Genomic DNA, 22,226 nt, shown 5'->3' with positions numbered 1-22,226 from the left:
TTACGGTGAAAATTCTCTCTCCTTCCTGTTTTTATTTGTTACTGCTGCTCTTGCATGAAGAGCTGAGTAAATTAATTAATTAAAGTGCTGTGTCTGCTTCCACATTTTGTTCTATTTCCTGAAAGTGAATTACCAGAAATGCATCTAAAAACTGAAAAAGCAATGAAAATGTAGCACAGCTCCAATTTTCCTAGTCCTCAAAATTACTTAACAAGCAATAGGTGATTCACTGTAAAGGATGATGCTGATGTTTTAAGTGAATAGTTTAAGAACCTTTGGTCAGCTGCTTAACCTCACACAAACAGCTTAAACTTCTAATATATATAAAATATATTTATTTTAGAAGTTTAAATGTCAATCATCCTTAAAGTAGACCACATTTTTGTAGTGTCTTCTCCTAAGTGACTCAACCAAAATGTTTCTTTCGTTACTATTTATTACTAATTTCCACACATTTTCAACAACATAGCGGCATATTTAATAATTTATGATGTGTTCTTCACAGAAAAGTGTCCTCATCACTGATAATGAACATATTTTAAGTGATCTGGGAATTAAATTGCAATTCAGGAGTGCACAACAGTTAAGGGAACCACTTCTGCTTTATTTTAGTCAAGCTCATGATTCCCTGTTTTGCTGGAGTAACGCCTAAGAATGTGGTGAATGAAACTGCACTTCAGTCTTTCAAAGCCAACAGCTGTGCATGGGAAAAGTGAGCACATGACAACCAAACACCTGACTCAAGCAACGCTTTGGACTTCAGAACTTGTGCACAGCGACAGCCACGACTTCAAAGGTGACAGAGCCCCTTTGGCTCATCTAACGACCTTCTAGAAGGCCAAGGCTGCAGATACCTCATACTGATTCCTCTTCAACGAGCACATAATTTTTATCACAAAACAAGAAAAGTTTTGTTCCCCAAACTCCCAACAGTGAAAAAAATCACAGCATAAAGACATTGTGTGCATTCAGCCAGCAGCACTTCTGCCCATGCAACCTCACGGGCAGAAAGTGTGCTGGTAACAATTTTGTGGTGAACTTCCAAGACTGCTGTTCTTCCAAATCACTAAAAGCAATCTGTGCTTTGCTCAGACTTTATTGTTTGAGATGACACAGATCTGATGCTCACTGGGGCTGAAGTTCATACCTACCTATCTCTGGAAAAGGTCAGTTAGGAGTTGCAAGGTAAATGTGATCTTTGAGCTTTTCCTTCTGCCCTGCTTGTTTGCAGCCAGTTGGAGCGCAACAATAACCACGTCTGTGGAAACAACCAAAAGTCAGCTCACCTTAAAAACACAGAAATGCCCTTCCTACCTCCAATCTACCAGCAAACCACCCCTCAGCTAAGAACTCGTTCCTACTGCCTCAGATGACTGGCAAAATTAGTGAAAATCAATGAGCAATGCTTAGACAAAGAAGCATCTGGCACCATTCAAATTACTGCTGATATATCAAAAATTGTTTATTAAAAATAAATTATTTTCAGGATTTAAAAAGTTTCTGTAAGAATATAACAAATTTAAGATATTAAATTCAAACAATTTATAAATGTTTTTCCCCCAAGATTATAAAATCAGCACATGCACTCAAACCTACTTTCATACTAGAACAGTTGCAACTGTGAAGAAATTGCTAGAGTCTGCCCTGACAAAGAACTGAGAGGTGGGGTTTTGGAGTTAAAACACAGAGGAGCTCGTGCACAGCCTTGCCCATCGCTTGCAAGGCAGCACCGGTAGCAACAACCTCAGGACCCTGCAGACAAGGCTTTGGGCCACCTTGTGCGATCAACACTGACAACACAGCGTCTTCACAACATCAGATGGGACTCACGGGGGCTGTAGAATGAAAAATGTAGCACGGGGACTGATCGTACGACACATCAACCACTACTGGAACATGCTGCAAAATGCACGCATGCCAATCGCCCTCTCCCTTGAGGAACAGCAACTGCCCCGTCCCCTACAGCTGGACACGCAGATAAGCCTCGCGTTACACGGCAGTCTAGGTTACAGCTCCACCTCTCAAACCACAGCTGACATGATCCTTTTGCTTTGTTTGAGGGGGGTTTGCACCCATCTAATCCTTGAACAGGTCAATTACAACTGGGTACTGAAGAGATTTTAGGCAAGAAGAAAAGCAGAGAATTGCCTTTGACTGCCCTCTTCTCTTTTTCAGCTGAGCCATTAGTAATTCATGTATTTATAATAAAAAATTACAGAAGCCACCCCAGTACAGGACAAGACTATTACAGCATTTTCATCTTTGAGACAAGACTGTCTTTACAGAATAGCTAAAACCCTAAGGGGGTTCCTCAAACCATCATCTGTGAATGCACAATGGCATTAATTAAGTGGCTCTTGAAACAACAGAAATCACAGTGCGAGGAGCAAGAGAAACTGAAAATTGCTGAGGCAGCTTCACCAGGCCATGAATCTCAATTCCACGCAGGTTTCCTGTGATCAGAAATCCAGCACTATATACAGCATAGGATGCCTCAGGCAGTCACTCAGAGGGAACAACTTAACTCGTCTGCACTTCAGAGCTGAAGGCAAGCTTACAGATAACAAAACTCCATCCATGTAGAGACAAAGCAACTAAGAATTGGGTAGTAATAACAGTGCTAGCACAAAGAACCAGCACACCCAGATTATGACAACTGGTGTTAAATACGCCATCGAAGGACTTTGGTTCTGCTCTGGCAGAAAAACACACTTGCTAATCTAGCAAGTTTTCTCCCCTGTAGCTCTGTGTTCTTCATCTGAATAAAGCCGTGAGGATGATGTACCTCTGTGTTTGTGCACATTACCTCTTGGATTAGACAGGTCATTTTCCCAAGATGTACATTTACAGAGCGCTGTCATTTGATGCTATCGTCTGAGTAGGATTGCAAGATTAAAAACAGACAGTTCATTAAAAATTCATTTCTAAGCTAATACATTAGCAGCTGAAAGGATTTGCAAAATGATACGATACCAAAATAAATGCTTTGCAGAATTTGAAATACCTTTCCTTTCCACAAACAAACAGATATTTCCTATTGCACATCTTAAAACTTTTCCTTCCAGTGCCATAGGTTCACAGGGGCTATGAATACAGCTTTACACACCCTCCCTTTCTTAAACCTTTACAGACAGTTCAACAGGAAAAACACAACTGCAGCCGCAGAGGACATTTGGTTGCAACAAAATTAACACATTATCTAATTCTCAAAAATGTAACAGAAAACTTTTGACAAGAGACGGTACAGTGTGAGCTATCAGCTGCCCCAAACGTTTTATACAGTATCAGAAATACAATCTGCTGCCTTGGGCACTGTAACATACAGGACGTGACAATGGTTTTCTACAGCATTTAATAAATTAAAACCTCACTACCAGTTAATCTTAAGGAACCAGGTTGTTCAAGTGGTGCAATTCCATGCATGCAAATTGTTGTGAATGTCTTATCTATAGCCTGCATACACAAATATGGTAGATGATTTGTACTTCAGGTATTGATAATGAGAAGTGAGGCCTACCCAGCTACATGCCCTCAAATTTTAAAAATCTTGAATACACAGAAGGTCTGGCCTGCACAGAGGGTACGCTGTGTACAGAATATAAATTATTAGGAATTGAAACAGTTTTTCTTATAACAAGAAATTATTAAGGAAACCCATCTTTCCTCCTCCTCTTCTTCCAGTCATTCAGTCTGATGAGACCGTCATTGAGTAGGATGAGCAGGATAAATTAGTATCTCTTCCTGAACTGCACCATAAGGCATGCATCAAGGACTGACTGCTTTAAGAGTAGAATTTGCTGTTACTGACTTTCTTCTCCTTTAATCTTAAGGGAAAAGAAAAGGAAAAAGTCAAGTCCACTAGGAATTTCTCAGAGGAAAACAGTCTACCAAGTTCAACTACTTAGATACAAGCAGCAAGTAATGTACCAGCAACGAGCATTGCAATCTTTTTCCTCAATAAATGGGAGTGAACCAGTGATTAACGCAGCTGTTCAGCACACATAAAGGGTACAAACATTTAAAGAAAAGTCTACTCATGAATTCCTCCTGGTACACGATGCCTCTGTCTGTGTCCCTCACACCCAGCTCAAAGGTGGTGCCAAAGGAGAAAGATCCTTCCCCTACATTTGGGTAACGTACTGACACTTAACTGACATTTCTGTGCTGTAACAACTCAATACTGTTTTTATCTTTTGTGGTTTGCGTATCTAGAGCATGTTCTGTTTCCACATGTCTAATATGTTAACAACATTTCAAGGGACATAACTTTGATAGTGTAGAAAGAGTGAGGCAGTCTATTTATTTGGCTCTATGTACGTCCAGGCTTTCCTCCTGGAAAGCACAAGAGAGGAATATAAACTGACAGGATTACACGTTTCACTGTGATCACCAAACCTGAGATTTCAGAGCAGACTTTTCACAGCATCTGCTGGCCTCTAGCGGCTTGCAGCCCAGCCTCGCTTCTCTGCAGCCCCTCCTTGCTTCATACGTGCTCATCCCACCCTCGCCACTCTTCAGGTGCTCGTTTTGATAAATCTGAGGTTTCCTTGCCATAAATCATGTCTAGAGCACACTGTCTGGGACAGGAGAACGATTATCAACCCACCTGCGGTTGCATGTCTCTTGATACATCTGTAGTTTGTGCTCATTCACATTGAATTCTTTTAATATGGCATCTCTGTTAGGATTCCTTAAGTTCATATGGGTGTCATAAAGAAAGAGCTGGTTATTAAGCTCCTCCTGGCGCTTCCGAAGTTGCCGACACGAGGAATACAGCTCTTCTTCACTTTCCTTCAAAACAAATAGGAAATCAGTGTAACTTGCAAGACCCATACCCAAAATGGCACAGAATCAACATAGTTTGAGGCATTATTTTGTTTTCCTAAACACATTCCAGTACCTTTCTATAGCGTGTTTAATAAAACTTGTTTTAGAAGATGTTTCTGGAACCTTTACAGAAACAAACAAACTAAGAAAGCACTAAAAACCCCTCAGCCCCACTGTATGAACAGCCATACCCTCGAATGGGGGCATTAGGGCATGAAATGTGTATACCTAAACACGTCTATTGGAATATTTTTCCCTAATAACTCATGTCGGTCAGTTAAGGAAAGGACAGAAAATGGTGCATCATGGTGGGATACCTCATTCTAATGGTTTTAAACATACTTCTTAAAAATGTTTAATTTTTGACCGTTCCATCATATTTCTGTATGACACTACCTACTGCCAACCCTGGCACTTTCCTGTTGAAATCTAGACTAAAGATCAAAACACTGACTAGTCAATAGGGCCCCTGATAGCAGCAAGCACTCAGATGACCAAGGACAGACACATCCTATGGCAATTCCATACTTGCAGAGGAAATGACAAAGTATTTGAAGAATAATTTGCAGCAACCCGAGCTTCTGTTGTTGTATGTGGCCCACAGTAGACATTTCCAAAATACTCCACAAGCATAAAATAATCATCATGAATCCTGTTATGACTTCAAATTATTTTAATACTTCAAAATTTTGGATGCAAAAGCTGTCTAGTTTATGGGGTTACTGGTGGAGAGTAGCACTGGCAGGACTGAAGCCTTAGTTTTCACATCAGCAGCAAACCAAGATACTCATCCTGCGAGAAATGCTGCGCAATCAATAAATGTAATAGACCTAAACGTTTTCAGAGGCAGCACACTAACAAGAATGCCTCTTTCTGCACTCAGTCCAGATCTAGGAAAACTGACAGGTTAGCGATGTACCTACGGGTTTTCAGTTAGAGCAACGAGATCCTTCCCAAATCTTCTTTTTCCTCCTGAAACACTTTCCTACAGCTCCCAGGTACAGGTTGAAGTAACTGAAAAAGCCTCAGTGCTATGCTACTGATTAAGATTTAAAAAGCAATTTTAATTTTTTTTTCCTTTTTAAAGTGGAAGGAAACTTTGCGGTCTCAATTCGCAAAGGGTAAAGCAGATTGCCAATGACCAATTTGCAGGTGTAATCTTCCAGATGCACATGTACTACTATTTGTTATTGTAAATAAATGCATCCACAAAGCTTGACTTTAAAGCCCCGTTTAAGAATTTCCACTTCAGTCTTTAAGTTAAAAGCTTACATCATCAAGGCTGACTGTAATCAGAACATGCTGAAGAGATGCACACACTGTCTGAAGCAAATAAATCTGTTTTCAAGCAAATTGTCTTATTTGCTTCTGAAGGTAACAACAACCTCGGTTGTTGTATAGTGCAATCTCTACAATATCAAAAAAGCCTGGTTAACTTCAGCAGAAACTGCATGAGGCCCCACATAATAATTCACAAATGTGCACGCCTACAGCTACAATATTCTCGCTTCTCTATTCCTGAGAAATTCCACAGCCATCTGTAATTCCCCTTTATAATTTTGCGTTTCATCTCCAAGAGCATACAGATGGGCTCTGTATATAAACAGGCCTGTTATTAAATTACATCATTTCATGGAGGGTCATCATTTATCAAAAAAAAAAAAAAGGGCAGAACAACAGATGGAAACAGCTTTGATCTTTTCTGATGCTTCTTGAATGATCTGGCCAAGTTGATTAACTACGGCAAGTCTTGGTTTGCTGCAGACTGCCAAACAAAAGGGAAATTTTTGGGGAGTTTTCCTGCCAGTGTTACCACCCAGAGACCTCAGACACTGTGAAAACACAGAACTGTACCACATCTTCACTTGGCTCAACAAGCAGAAGAGGCTTCAAGAGCACGGAATGTGCTGCTGTCAAAAGACTCGGTGCTGACAGCCTGGGAGACGCTGCTGCGACACAGGACTTGAAATACTGCGCCTCAGGCAAATAACCATCTGAATTTCTGAGGACAAACCACAGCAGGAGGAATTCACAATGTATCTACAAGCGACGTCCATGCTCAACATGTTAGGGAATGGTGAGTTGCTGCCACTCTTCTCAAAGGCAGAAAGCCAGAAAGTAGCAGTTTATCTGGCCTCCTCTGTCAGACTCGTGTCCATGGAATGCAAGCATTTTAAATGTTATCTTCAAAGGACACAGGTTTTATTTTTGGGGTTTTTTTTGGTGGTGGTTGTTGTTTTTGTTTGTTGGTTTGGGTTTTTTGTGTTTGTTTTGGTTTTTTGTTGGGTTTGGGTTTGTTTTTTCAAATGCACGCACAGACACACACACACACACCCCCACCCCCCACCCCCCCGGTGTCCGCTTCCAGCTTCCTCCTGCTATCATGCCTCTCCGCCAGCCAGCAGAAGGAACCCACCGTGGCTGCCAAACACTGCCACTACACACATTTTTACATCATGTGTTATAAGGTGGCTTTGTAAAAACCTTGCCAATGGATGTTTGAAAAAAGCTGCCACTCCTTTGTGAAGAAGCACGTGACTGAATTTGGTGATTTCCATTTCAGTGCATGCAACTGCAGGTGCAAGTCCCTCCAGAGCCATAATGACTCACAGCGAGCAGAAGTTGGTGTTTTGATTGGGAAAAACAACGTACACTGGCGTGAACAGCAGCGTAAGCCTGAATGGTTGTACAAGACTACAAAGAAGAAGTTGGATTTTTGCTTTTCTCTGAATCTGAAGGGTACTGGAAAGCACCCTGAAATACCTACTTCCCAGAAGCATCTTTAAACTTTCATCACACAGCCTCTACACAAGCATATTTAAATTAAACAAAATATTATTGAGAGAAAGTCTGAGAATGATCCTGCCTGAAATCAACATATACAGCACCAATAAATGCTGTTCACAGATCAGCCGCTTTAGTGCCTGGCTTCATGAGCAAGGATGCATCATTATTTTTTTCCCTATATGTTTAAAAATACTACTTCAATTAGACGTTTGAGAGAGGCTTAAAAGAAGCCGATTAGCACTTCTGTAGGAACCAGAATATGTCTTCTGCCTGATGGGTTGTTTACTTTAATGGAATACTGGGAAAATTACTGTCTTTCTTCCCAAAGTGATTTCCTTTTATGTAGAACCTTTAAAAAGAGATTATTCCTCAAAGTCAAGCCTGAAATCAGCCAGTTTTGCATGACGTCAGTCAGTTAACATGGGAAGACAGTGACAGTGCTGTTACAACAAAAACTGGTGGAGGTAATGAGGCTTTGTTAGTGTGTTATTTCTTTTAACAACTACATCATCTGTCCACCCAAAGGGAGAGTGATCTGTTTGCATTACGGGTCTTCCCTGGAGCCTGACAACAGCACATCAGATGTAGAACAGAAAACTAACTCCTCATTTCCTGGTTTCCACAAAGAACTAACAACATCGCTCTAAGTGCACAGAAACCCCAGTGGTTCTCACCAGAACTTGCTGCATGTCACAGTGAACCAGAAGTGAGGCCAGCTCTATATCTTCACTATAGCCATTCTTGAGAGGAACTGATCGAAAACCTGGGGCGGGGGTACATAAACAAAGGACAATTAAAGTCAAGGCAAAGTGTTATCTGCAGTCACAAAAATGGTGCATGGAGTTCTGCGGGCTAACAGATTCTTCATTGCTCAGACGCTCCACTGCTGAGAGAGGCTTTGCTATGACAATTACAGGGAAGCAAAAGGCAAGAATACCAAAACTGAGAAACGCACCATTTCCCATGCTCTTGAAAACTAAAGGCAAAAGCAGAGGAAAGCAGAAAACTCTACATACATCCACATCTGAGATAATTAACAAAACAAATGCACCGATACCAAATCAGAAAAAGAATCTTCCCAGATTTTACTCAGGGCACATAACCCTGATACTGAAGTAGAGTATTCAGTAAAGACAGAGCAAATTATTCCACATAATGCTTTCCTATCTCAGTTTTGTTGGTTTTGTGTTGTTTTTTTTATTTTTAGAAAAAGGAATTTCAAGAGGGTGACAATATTACTTTAAATACTTACATGCTACAAACCAGTATCATAATAAAAATGAAATAGAGGAATTAAGATCAACACAGCACTTGTCCTTTGGCCCGCTGTAGCTGCTACTGAGAGCAAAGTCACAATACAACGATGCTGAACAGCATTTTTCTGACTTAGCCCGTTACTATACTCACTGATTTTACCTGATTTGATTCCTTTGATAGGAAAAGTGGCGTGTGCTAAGAAATTGGGATCACTGAACATATCCTCTTCGTAAACCACAAAGCGCAGAAATGCGAGATTCGGATCATAGATTTCAAATTTCACTTGCTCTGGACAGGGTGCCCAAACTGGATTAAGACCATTGTCATCTGTAACGAAAAGGCAACATTTGCAGTATGAAGCAATAATTCCACTTCATCCACATATGGGTATGTATCCCAGGACATTTTCTGGCGATACAAAGGCCCAAAAAGCTTATTTACCATCTGTCTCTTGTTGCAACCTTGCTCCAGAAAGTCTGTACTTGTTTATTTTGGGGGGAGAAACTTGGCAGGGGTAGAAATCCACGAAGAAAAGCTATTATTTATATTTAGACATATAAAACCTCCTTGGACTTGTATTTGTGAAAAATGGCTAATTCATTGCTCATATTCATGCTCCATATCAGAGTAAAAGTATGAAAGGCAATGGGAAGACATACAAGAGGCCCAACTCTCACAGTAATTTATGGAAGACCGAGTAATTTGGTGTGTGTGACAAAGCCAGGAAGTTTGCTCCTGAAGTCCTGGTCACTTTCCACAAAAAGTGGAAATCATCATCCTCTTCTCTGAAATTCTGAGGACACAATGCATATTCTGCTCCTGGTTGTGTTTATCTCCCAGTGGTACCAATGGTTAGGATAACTAGAACCACAGCCTCTTGTCTACTGGAGAACACTGCTGCATCCAGAGATATCAAATGGTGAAGAGACAGTCAGTTTATTAAAGGCTGCTCTGTGTTATCTTCTTACATTCAAAATCCTGGTTGCTGTTTGGCTGTGGCTAAGATACCGCCCAGTTTCAATGACGCTCGTGTACACTCGAACACAGGTGCGCACAAACACACTCGCCTTATCCAGAATGCATCGGGAGTGAGCTTCAACCAAACTGCTGCTGCGTTGCAAGTTACACCACTTTGCAGCCCCATGTACCCAAGCTGTCTCCAAGTGGGTGCCAGCCTTGGAACCCAAGTTTAAATAAACACGCTCTGGATCTCACAGCAGTAACCCCCCATTTGGGCCAGACTTCTGGGAACTGACTAGCACTGTTGGAGGCACTTTTAAGACATCAATTTTTTAAAATATGTAAATGCACAAACTTATGCATATGCAAAAACATAACAGAATTGTGACTTTTTTTTCCCCTCACAAAACACAACAGGACTTTTTTTTTTTCTCCTAAATTTGGTATACACTGAGGTTTCTCAAATTAAGTGTCTCTGAGGCAAGCAAGAGCGTAATATTGCATGACTCATCAGTCCAGAGCAACAGTTAACTTATTCCTAGGTTGCTGGCCGATTACAGACAAGATAAATTCATGGTTGCACTCTACTCAACTTATTGAAGAGCACTGGAAGTATCACCATATCCTCACAGTGCAGAAGATGGCAGATACTCACTCACAACTGTTGTCTTGAATTTGTTGTTATCATATTCAGCTCCACAAATTTCTACCTCTACAAAGGGACAAGCGATGCTTCTACCAGGCTTAGGAAGATGACGAGCACCTAAAACCTGCAAAAGCAGCTGCAAATTACAACCACCTCCAAAGGAAACTTTGCACCATTTTTCCTGTACAGAAGGTAACCTACAGAACTAGAGGGGGAAAAATCCAGAACACGCAAAAATACACATTCCCTTTCTTGAATATGTTTGCATGTTTTAAATATGCTATCTATGCCACCAATAACATCTTCCATTGTTCAGGTAACTCAGTTATTTTCATTCTAAGACACTGTTGCTGGCATTCACTACTCACAGCATGTAATTCCAGACCACGTCTGTAACCTAAATTTTGTTATCCTTCCTCAGCCTTTATTACGTATTTAATTTGCTTTACATTCACAGCCCCTTCTCTAAACTGTAGTTAAAAGCAGTTAATGTGTTTCTTTCTCAGAAAACATATTTTTAATGGACATCTTTAAGTGCAGAGTAACTGAGAACAGAAACAAGTTCAACTCCCGTTTGGCATCAGAAGACAACATGTCATAATTTTCAAGTGATAAACCCACCTCTCCATGACAAATGAGAATGACATTCTGATTAAGTCACAGAGTACTAAATATGACGAGGAGGGGGATCAGCTCATTATTTTTCTTGCTTAGTTTCTATATTTCATTATAAAAATCCTTCCTCCACACTGGAAATCTCTGAACTTGTTAGTCTGCTGCTACCTAATCTCCAATAGGACCCTTCAATTGAGAAGTCATTAGACTGGAAATGCAAGTTGGTTAATGTGGAATTTTTTATAACCATTATGTAAAATTATCCCATGACATGTGCTTCAGTGGCATGATAAAGATGTCTATTTCTATTCAGGAAACAGTGGAATTAGTTTTATTCTCAGACACACTGGCATTTAAAACCAGTATTTTGACAATCTGTCAGATCTCACTCTGAAACATAATAGCTTTATGTTTAGTTTTATAGATATTTATGACTTGTAAAGAAACATAATTTACAAGAAGAGATTTACCCTCACTGTCATAATCATCTGCAATTTCCTCTTCGAGTCATTTGGCATTGGGTCATATTCTTCATTTCGCATGCTTTCTGGCTGCAGAACATAGCCAGTGCGTCCATTAAGTGAAAATAAGGCATGGTTCAATTGCATGTATTTATCTAGGGAGAGAGTAAAACAGTCATAACAGAGGACCCCCATTTGAATAAACCTAAGGAAGTACCAGATAATGGCTCCTGTCTGCAATCCTTTCTGGTCTGCCACTTTAATCAGAAAGAGCTGGAAAGGTAAGTTGAAAGACTCTGTTCCCTTCAGTAACTGAACTTGACATGCCATTTCTTACCAATTTTAATCCCAATAAACCTATCTCCATTCACAATTAGTTTCCTATCAATGTGTCACAAGCTCGCTGGCACTTACCAGAAGTTGAGTACAGCCTTCCTTGAACAACTGTTCATCCATCTGAAACTTACGGTAAATATCTCGGCTTGCTTATCACAAAGAGATCAAGGTGGAATAAACATTTTGGAGTTTGGGGCTAGTTAGGCGCAGAGACAGGGCTTTTAGAGACTGATTTTTGGGGACCAGCTCTATCAGGCGATCCACACATTCAAAACCAAACTTGAGTTCTTGCACATCCCTTCTTGCTGGGAAGTACAAAGAAACAGGACAGCCACAGTGCCTAGAATGGCTGAGGGGCCAAAAAGGAGCTTGTTTATAGCTGAACAGAAGGTGAATTAGATCCTCTTTTAGAGAGAAAATTACCTGGAGTTTGGAAGTTAAGAGCCACCATCTGGGAGCCACAAAGCCAGAGGCGAAATGGGTCATAGTTAGATGAGTCGACCCTCTGTCCTTTAGGATAGACACGTGTCAGTCCCTTCAGGTTGTATTTCAACAACTCAAGTGGCTTTTGCTTAACAATGCTTTCTGCCTTGGTTTCCACAAAAGAACGGATTTCTTTGAAATCAGGATTTTCTACACAGGGTGGGGAAGAAAAAGAGCAGTTACTAAAGGAAGAAAGAAGTCGACATTTATACTGTGTTTCTAATAACGCTTCGTTTTACTTGGGCCCTTAATGCAGTAATTGGCACAGTTTTCATCCAGACATGGCAAATTGGTTGAGCATCAAGTCTAAAAGTTAAAATTGCCTCTCTGCCACGTGCTTTGCAGCGGGGCAGGTAAGAGTCTATAGTTGTGTCCTCATCTCATCATTGCTAATAATGCACTTCTGACCATGGTAACATGGGTAAGGTAAATGGGATACCTTTTCCTGGGTTTAAATGGGGAGAAGAAAGGGTAAGCCACAGTTAGTCAATGCCTCGAACAATGACCACAATTATAATGTCTTAACCACACTGGCAGCTTATTAAAAATGTTTGCAAAGAAACTCAAGGAAGAAGGGCACATTTGCTGGCTCCTTCAGCAGCAAGGACAAAACCTGGAATAAGTAGTACATATTTCAGTGTCAGATTCCATACCTGCACTAACAGACCCCATTTCTTATTTATATTATGAAACCATATACTATTCCAATAGTTTATATAAATGGCAAACAGTTTCATACAGTAAAATCATCTAATGCACAAAACCTCCATTTTTAAGGTTTTATAAACAAATGACAAGTGTTCAGCTGGAGTTTTTCATCTCAAAAAAGTAAATTAATAAGACTAGTGAGCTTCCCTATGAAAGACACCTATGAGAGAGTGTCTCTAGTTAACTAGATAATAATTTGTGACAGTCGAATAGCATCAAGTTCTGTAGTGCACAATTTCAAAGTACCACTGCAAATGGCACAATGAGGCAGAACTTTGTTTACCAGTAGAGGAAGGATAGATTTTATCTTCAGTTCTAAAATTTCCACTCACATCTGTAAAAACTGCAGAAACCATAAAAAACCAGCTGTAATATTAAAGGAAATACCTAAATTGTCCTTGGTTTTGCTTGTTGGCTTGCAGTAGATTACCAGATCAGATAATTCAATAGCAATCAATTGATTCTTTTCCCAGTATTTCCTCCTGTTCTCCTGTAAAATGTAACAAAGTTTTGGATCACAGATACACTCAGTATTACGGTACAGTAACTCCAGGGTATATGCTAATGAAATGAGAAAGTCGATGCATTCTGTGTTTCCCTGATCCCTATCTGATACTTCAGACACTTGCATAGGCAGACTGTATTTAAGACCCAATTCAGAGGCAGCTAACCAAATGGGTTTGGGTTTTAGCTGGGGGTGGGGTTTTTGCAGGGGGTTTACTGTGTTGGGTATTTTTTAGGCAAGTGTTTCAGTGCTTTCCTGATCAGTCCCACTCAGAATCCTGGCAACAATAATTTTTTTTCCTTCATGTGGCTCTACTCAATTTTATACACGTTCTCAACTCTGTACTTCATGTAAATGCAAATATGTGCAGGAAAAATGTGAAGGGTAGTGAAGCATCTCTCTATTTATTTACAGGACTTAAGTCTTGTTAGTAACTCCCAAACAGCTAAATTTTAAACCTATAAGCAATCATTCCTGTAGTTGTCTATTTGCACACACAAATAATGTTATGTATGGAAAATAATGTGCAATCTTCTTGTCACCATCGGTAATAAACCCAGTATCTACTTCCATGTTTGCAAGCACCTGCTCTGTGGAAACTGAGCAACCAGAGACTGGGAACTACTGAAATCAGCAAGACTTGTCGTAAGTCAGACACTTGGCCTGGAGGCTTTCCAGACATAAGAAGCAATTACAGGATAAAACATTTTAGAAGAGTCCAGCGATTAGCTCTGGTACAAGAGGTTATGAAGCAGCAGCAATTAGGAAGTCTTCCAAAAGAATTCCCTCAACAAGACAAACTGAAGAGGAATGAAAATCAGAGCTGGGAACCATGGGTTTCCAGAATGTTTCACCGAACCAGAGATTATACATTTAAGTCTAAGAAAAGCAAAGAGGAATACAGTGTTTGGGCTTGGAAATGACCTTGGGGAAAAGCTATACAAACCTAATTGTACTTAGTGATCTACCACAGTTTCCCAGACATTGCTCAACAGTAATCAGAGCTCCAAATAGCAAAAGCCCACTTCTAGATGCCATGAGCTCCTCTTTAGACATAAAGCTCTAGTGACACGGGAGAGCTAGCAATGAACAGACATTCCTAGGAACGTGGCAAGTGTCAGTATTCAACAGAGACAAGACACATGAACCTTAGTTTTACTTTTTGTGTATAATGGACACGGCCCATACAAAACCCCTCATAAAACACCTGTATCATACTGTAGCATAGAGTTGACTCACTACGCTTTTTCCTTCCCCAAAATTCAGCCTGTTAACTGTACTGGCAAGAAAGGCCTTTCCTCATCCTTTTCCCCTTCCCCTGCAGCAGTCTATCACGAGAACTTTCTAGACACCACACTGTGAGAAAAGCCTCCTGACTGACAGAAATTAGTTTTAAAGCATCTTTGAACACAGACTGTTTGATACTTCTCTAACTGTATAGAGGAAGAAAAAGCTGCCAAGCTCCTGAAGAGCTACTGATGTACCATAAAAAACATTCCATTTAGAGACGCTTCTTCTAGGTCTTGTTTCTCCTTTTCTCATTTTTATCCTTAAATGAAAGCCTGGCATAATAACGGTGTCTCTCCTCCCCCAACAATAGGTCAACAACTCCTGTTGCTTCATCCCCTGCTGAATTTGCAGTCCTCTGCTTGAGACACCAACTTGTCTGCTATAAATAGGATTACAGCGACCCTCAGAGCATTACCACTCCAGATGACAGATAAACAACATGAACCAACATGATGCAGAAATACACCTTCCATCACTCACTTCACCCACTTAACACCACAAAGGGAATAAAAGCAATAGTGAAAAGTGTATACTTAAGCATAGACATTATAAGGGCTTTTGAGTCTTCTTAAATACTAGAAAATATGACAGAAAGATAAATTAATACATAGAACAGGTAAAGCAAGTCCTGAAAAATGTCTTTAAGCATCAGTACTCATAGAGGGACGTAAAAGCTAAACTTCGGCAGAATCCTTTAATTTTCAGGCCAGGATTTGGAAATAGTACTACTGGAGATCTGGTAAATCCACAATATGCCCATTAGTTACAAATAAATAAAGTATTGGCCAGACAATTCCTAGGAGTGTCACTGCATCCACAGGAAAGCAGAATTAGTAAACAGGATTAAGAAGAGTTTAGGCAAAGGCAGACTTCAAATATATTGACTAGAGGATTCACAACTGTGATCAGAACAGTCTGGTATCCGAGTTTCTTCTGCTTAACACTTGGATTGAGCCAGTGTAACCAGATGCAAAAATGTAATGGTACTGCTTCGTGCTACTAAGCACACTTCCCCACTGAAGTGCAGGGTGCAACACAGGACCCTGGTGAAAAACTCCTGTTAACACAAATTTACCTAAAATGCTAATTTACATAGCATTCCCAAAAGAGTTTAGGGAACAAGATTCACAGCACCAACAAAATAAACAGACAAACAGCAATACGTAGGAGAGTGAAGGATCAGGTTTTAGGAAACTTTAGCAGCATATGGCAGCTAAAGACAAATCCAGTCACAAGTTTATAGCAGTACATTATAAAATACAACAACGGATAGATTTTTATCAATACCTCTTCTGTAGTTTTCCAAGTGATTTCACGGACACTTTGGAACCATTCAAAGAGTTCTTCTACTTTATCAGTTGCAAACTCAACACACGGATCTTCTGGATTCTTAGGTTCCAGAATGAAGACAAAAAGCTTATTGTGTTTCCCTTGTGGCATTTTCACTGTTAGGCAATAAAGTAGCAATAAATTGATACTAAAATCCAAAAGTTCTTCTTCTAAGTTGTCACTGTTGATTTACTGCAACAGTTAGTATCATCAGGTTTCATTATATTAGTTTTACTGGCTATATTAATTCAAGTAGGTGTTTGTTTTAAAATATCTTTCATGCTAAACTGAAGAGTCTACTTAACACAGAGAGCTCAGGAGACCACATGTGAGCATCAGAAAATACATACCAACGTTGTACCTATTGAGTACCAGTATGCCACGACACAGAGAGCCTAATGGATTGTCCTCGATAATCTGAAAAACATGAGTTAAATCCCCTAAATCTTCTCAAGTGAATGTGCAGTATCTGTGTGATAACAGATAACAAACATGCACCATTAAACCTAACCCCAGTTTCACTGAAAGCATGCCCACTAAAATGTTTACAAGCCTGTTTCCATACCAGGAATTTCTCATTCTGAGAAACACATGAGAATCCCTACAGTGAAAGCAGTCAAAACGAGGGGTGCAGCTTCTGTCCTGACACAACTGCTCATTTTTCAAGTCTGCTTAAAGCTGCAATGACACGGGTGGGTGGGGGGGCATCTGATACCTGTGTTATCCTCCAGAGACTCCTGGCAGATCACTGGAAGTGCTTCAGAGCAACAAAAGAACTCAACATTTTCTTTTTAAAACTCAAAAATATCAAAACCACTTACTATGGAGTTGTGGGGTTTTTTGTTGAATATATCTTTGTCCAAGACTCTGGACTAGAGCTTTAGATACTTTTGACAAACAGCATAGGGTTAGTTATGCATAAAAATTTCACCGTGGAGTGTGAAATGGCTAGTAAGATGTGTCTGGACACACAGTTTTCTTATTTGCAAATATTAAGGCAGCAATTATACAGGCAAACTAGTTAAAAGTTTCAGGCACGTTATTGTTTAGCCAAACTATCTGAAAAAATCTAAACCGGTATGATTTTCATTAGCAAGAAATCATTACAAATGCCTGAAAACCCACCAAATCAGCTATCTCCTTACGTCGTTTTCTATGAGGGATATCCCGACAGAAATGTTCAGCAGCAGAGATCAGTGAAGAATGTATTAATTTCTCTGTTCTGCGTTCTCTTAAAGACAGCATGCAGAGTTTTAACTGGACTTCCACTTCCAATAGGCAGTATCTTACAGGGAAACATAGCAGACAAACCTGAACTCTCACCTGGCTTTCAAGCTCAGCAGCGTTATCAGATGACAGGTCTTCAACATAATTAGATGGAAAATAGTGTTGGACTTTTTCTCCATAATCCCCCTTCCACCTGGATTTATAAGGAAAGAACACATATATATTATCCTCAAGAAATTGGTCATTAATAATCCCATGCTAGCATGTCTAGCAGGCTATCACCAAAATATAAGTGATGAAATAGCTAAAGGCTCTAACAAAGTGATCATTAACTGTAGTAACAGATGATTTCAGAGGGATTACAGTTACTGTAAACTGCAATTAATTACTTAAGAGACTTTTTCCCCCTCCAGTACTAAAAATACTATTATGTGGTTGATTACCCTGCAGAAACTACAGGGAAACATTAGATTCCCAAGCTTTCCAAGCAATTTACAAGCCAGTTAAGAAAGAAAACCTCTTGTGAAAGGAGACTGTACAGATAACTAAAAAAGATGGGTTTGATTCCTGAGAAGTACTTAGCAGAGCAAGAAAAGAATCAGAGCAATGACAGCAGAGGTAAAAGATGTGCGACTTTGTGACTTCCCAGAATACACAAGTGTTTGGGAAGGATGAATGTAGTAAAGGAAAAATCCTGGATACACTGGGCTATGGAGGTTCTGCAGGCTGAGGTTATTGCTGTAGGACAGAAAAACGTAGAAGAGGAGACTTGAGGATGAAGGGGGTTTAGTTTTGTGGCATTAAGATTTACAAGGTCACAGTTAATAAGCAGCAGTCAGACAATAAGCAAAGTTTTTAAAAACTACTACCCAAAGCTCAATTTTTTCCTCCATCTAGTAAGTCACCAGAAGCTCTCCTAGAATCTTTGTCCTTACCAGCCTCCAGTTTCCTTTGTGACATTATGAATTAAAGCTCCTCGAGAGAAGCTCAACTCATCGCTTCTTTTGGCTCTGTAGTCATACAAGGCTTTCACTGTTCTCTGAGGCTTTAAGAAAAACAGAGCAAAGGGATCATCTAGGGGAACAGGTCACAAGATAATTAATAATGCAATGTTAAAAAAAGAAAGGTGGGGAGATTGGATCCTTTGTTATGCAGCTTAGAAACCATAACACTAAAGTTCCAGAGTGACATCTATGGGTGGAAACAAGTGATGCTACTGAACTGCCATTCAAGTATCAGCTTCGAAAGGAGAAAAAGGAAGAGAGACTCTTTCTTTTATGGGTGGGTGCTGCAACATAATTACTGGGGGGGGCTAGGGGGGAAGAAAACCGCACAGTGAAATATCAATACTCTATCTTCATTACACATATTCATAGGCAGTTGGAATTTTTAGGCTTAGCTGCTTTACAATGACTACACTTCAAAACCAGACCAGCTATCCTGCTGGTCAGATCTCCTTTAAGAAGGCATCCAGTTTTAGCAGGACATGCAATTTCTTTACCTTTACTTTACTACTACCCAAATTCTTCAGCAGCAATTCAAATTCACTGGCCAAAAAGACTAAAAAGAATTACAGCCACAAAAGTGACAGGGAGGTGAACTTCTATGAGAACTCACAAGGGCAGGCCCTAACAAGAATTAGAGATAAGCAGATGTTTGCTGTACCACTTGCTTTTAAAATACTGTATATATCTTAAAAGAACACAAACTTTAATAACTCGTTAATAAACCAAAGACACCATTTTTATATAGAAAGCACATAAATAAACTCTGCACCTGTTTGTGCATGCAGGCAATGTTTGTTAATGGAATGGCAATAATTTTGTGCACAGACCAGTAACAGTGCTCATAAACACAAAGCGTGTGTGTGTGAATATGTTGTACTTCCTTTCCATGGAGATTTGGACTTCTCTAATTGAATCTTCTCATAGATTATTTAATTTGAGGGAATGCATGCCAAATCAAATCACCTCCACAGACTCAAAAGCAAGAAGTGCCCAAATCCCCAGTATGGATGAATCAATACAGGATTTGCACACAAGAAAATGTGCATGTACAAATTTTAAAGAGATGCTAGAACAAAGTCACACCCTTTAAAGTTCTGCTGTCCAGTTCCCTATAAATCAAGCAGCCTAACACTTTCAATTATCCTTTTTTTTTTCCCCCCAATCCTTTATTGTTAATGGGAAATCAATAAACAAGTCTCATAATTTTCAGAGGTCTACAGTAAACGTGAATGTCTCTAAGCATACCACTGTAGGGGTGATTTCACTGGGTTCCACATACATCTTGACATCATAGAGGGAGTTAATATCCTTTTCCTAAAAGCAGGAAGAAGGAAAATAATAATAAAGTTACAGAAATAAAAATTATAAGAGTACTTCATAGAACGTTCATTGCTGTGACCACCTTTCTGACAACACACAGGCAAACAGAAGAGGAGGGGAGGCAGACACCTGTACTCTGCTCATTTCTATAGCTGAACATGGGCTTGTTATTTAACCTGTCCATGCCTTGGTTTAATCAACAGTAAAACACAACAAAACACAGCAGTGCCTCACAAAGGTATCTCTTAATCAAAGAGCTTTGAGATTGTGAGTCCCCTTCTGTGTGCAAGCAGAGAAGTCAATACGTACACTTACAATTTCTGTGTTACGGTACTTGAGTACCAGTATGGGTTTCACTACTAGGTAAAAATTCTAAAACAATATACACAGTCATTTTTCATTATATTCTCCCCTTATGTTCCCATTTGGATCTGGTCCTAGGATACAGAACCTTAGCTATAAGCAACATCACCAAAGATCCTGAGGCCTTTCAGTTCCTTTTAGACTCCCCAGAAGAAACAAAAACCCCAGACTTTGATTTCCTCAAACATACCAGACGTGCTTTTCCTGCAGCTTCTAACAAACATATCTTTGAAAACAGACGACAGCACCTCTGGCTTTTCAGAAGCCAGTTACCTCGGCAAAGCTCTCTCATCATGGAACACAACCATCCAGAAAGCAGGGCTCTATCCTAAGCTAATTATCCAGGTTTCTAGTTCAGTCAATGGATAGAGACAAGTGTCTCTTGGGCAGATTTCCTCATGCTTATCTCAAAGAGTGAGCCTTCAGAGGCTCTTTTTACCAAAGAAGGCAGTTGGCCAACATCCCTGAGATGGCTCCAGTGCAGTGAAGTGAATGCCACTGCCCATCCAGAGCGAGAGGCACAGCAGAGTATTTCATGTTTTTAAATGAAATGCTTAGCAATTGGCATCTGAATGATCATTTAAAGATCTCTGCCCACTCCAGCAATCAAAAAGAGAGACAACTGCAGGCGAGTCTATCATCAAAAAATCATTTTAGCAGAGCAATGATCCCCCACTTCACACAGCAGTTTTTCTGTTTAAACCATAAGGGAGACAGGAGTTGACCTGTAATCAAAGATGAAGCTCTTTCCTTCACATATCTCAAAACCTTTGTGAGAGAAGTCAGCCTAACCATCTCAGTTTCATAGATAAGAAAGCTACCTGCTTAACTTCCCCCAAAACTACCTGCTTGACTCCTGCCACAGCCAGAACCAAACCCAGCACGTGCCACCCGCTACAGCAAGTGGCGCTCACATGACGACCCTCACTCATCGCTCACCGTGCTGTAGCGCTCCAGCAGCTCCTCAGTCACCGGGTAACGCAGTTTCATTTTTCTGTACAGCGGATGCTTCTCGTAGTACATCACCAGTTCCACTAAACTCTCAAAATAGGCCGAGGTTCCAAGCACAAAATGACGACCTTCTTGCTGAATTCGGAAGTGCTTCACCTTCCCCTCCGCTCTGTGAAACGAGTACAGATGCTGTGAAAGGTGCTGGTACTTGCAGTGAGAGCACCAGTGCTGTAAACTGGGCCAAAACTGCTTTGTGCCTCTTAATCATGTGAAATAATTTGTCTCTCTTCCAAAGCCTCTGTTATTCCAATTGAATTCCAGTTGCCCGATTAAATTCACAAAAAGACAGTCTCGTTTTTCTACAATGTACAGAGCCTTGGGACAAATCCATGGTTTTGCTTAGATTAAATTCCCCCATTTTTTTCCTCTACAGAGAGGCATTCTGTCATCTTCAAACTAACAGAAACGTCTCTGATCAGACTGAAAGTCCCCCTGGCACCCACGGTTGCCGATCAGCCGCTGTCCCTATGCGATAAGACACACTCCCCTCAAAACCAGTAGCTGTCTCTTGTCTACGCTCATTTTGGTAACTACAGGGATCAATTTTGAAAGGAAAAAAAAAATCTCTTGTGCTCAAACCCAAGTTTTGTGCTTACACTGCTAGCAGTAAAACCATCCAGTAACACTATCCCACCCACAGACGATGTCTGCACCCTTTTTGAGCTGCTGAAGTTCTGGTAATTCTTGTTTTCCCCACTGTGAAATGGTTTTATTGAGAAGCCACAGCTCAAGTTACTTCAATATGCACCTTGGTAATGCAGAAAGCTTAAAAGTAAATTAGACAGGAAACTGGGGAATTCTGGACATCTTGAATACACAGTAAGGCATACAGACAAAAGGAAAACAGGTATCTGTCTTCCCAAAGCAATTTTGTATGTTGCAGAAATATGCATTTTCACAGAAACACAATTTTATTTGAAGGCACAATGGAGAACACCACAGTTCTGTAGATTTTATTAATGTTGTTACAAGAACCACAGTTTCAAAACTATTTTCCCTGGCAAAAATAGCTGACAATTTCATTTTGATATTTCGTTTCAGCCAGTTATAAGACAGGGCAGGACTTCCAGGGGATAAGAACCTAGAATCACTGC

At 40.2% G+C, this 22,226-nt stretch overlaps 1 protein-coding gene across 1 annotated transcript in view; it reads right to left on the bottom strand.

The window, feature by feature from the left end:
• Window positions 1-3,559: 3,559 nt before the first annotated feature.
• PLCG2 (phospholipase C, gamma 2 (phosphatidylinositol-specific)) overlaps window positions 3,560-22,226 on the bottom strand; it is a gene marked incomplete at its 5' end in the record, with an annotated part of 42,154 nt that continues 23,487 nt past the window's right edge. Inside the window, 14 exon segments of the mRNA XM_010187637.1 lie at window positions 3,560-3,824; window positions 4,607-4,791; window positions 8,289-8,377; window positions 9,031-9,198; window positions 10,487-10,601; window positions 11,563-11,708; window positions 12,313-12,522; window positions 13,468-13,570; window positions 16,163-16,320; window positions 16,555-16,621; window positions 17,528-17,624; window positions 18,367-18,476; window positions 19,684-19,752; window positions 21,061-21,241. Of these exon segments, the coding sequence (XP_010185939.1) occupies window positions 3,782-3,824; window positions 4,607-4,791; window positions 8,289-8,377; window positions 9,031-9,198; window positions 10,487-10,601; window positions 11,563-11,708; window positions 12,313-12,522; window positions 13,468-13,570; window positions 16,163-16,320; window positions 16,555-16,621; window positions 17,528-17,624; window positions 18,367-18,476; window positions 19,684-19,752; window positions 21,061-21,241 (1,741 nt within the window).

This window comes from Mesitornis unicolor, unplaced genomic scaffold (genome assembly GCF_000695765.1).
Source record: "Mesitornis unicolor isolate BGI_N332 unplaced genomic scaffold, ASM69576v1 scaffold51056, whole genome shotgun sequence".
In the NCBI taxonomy this organism is placed as follows: Eukaryota; Metazoa; Chordata; class Aves; order Mesitornithiformes; family Mesitornithidae; genus Mesitornis; species Mesitornis unicolor.
This window is presented reverse-complemented; position numbering and strand designations above follow the sequence as displayed.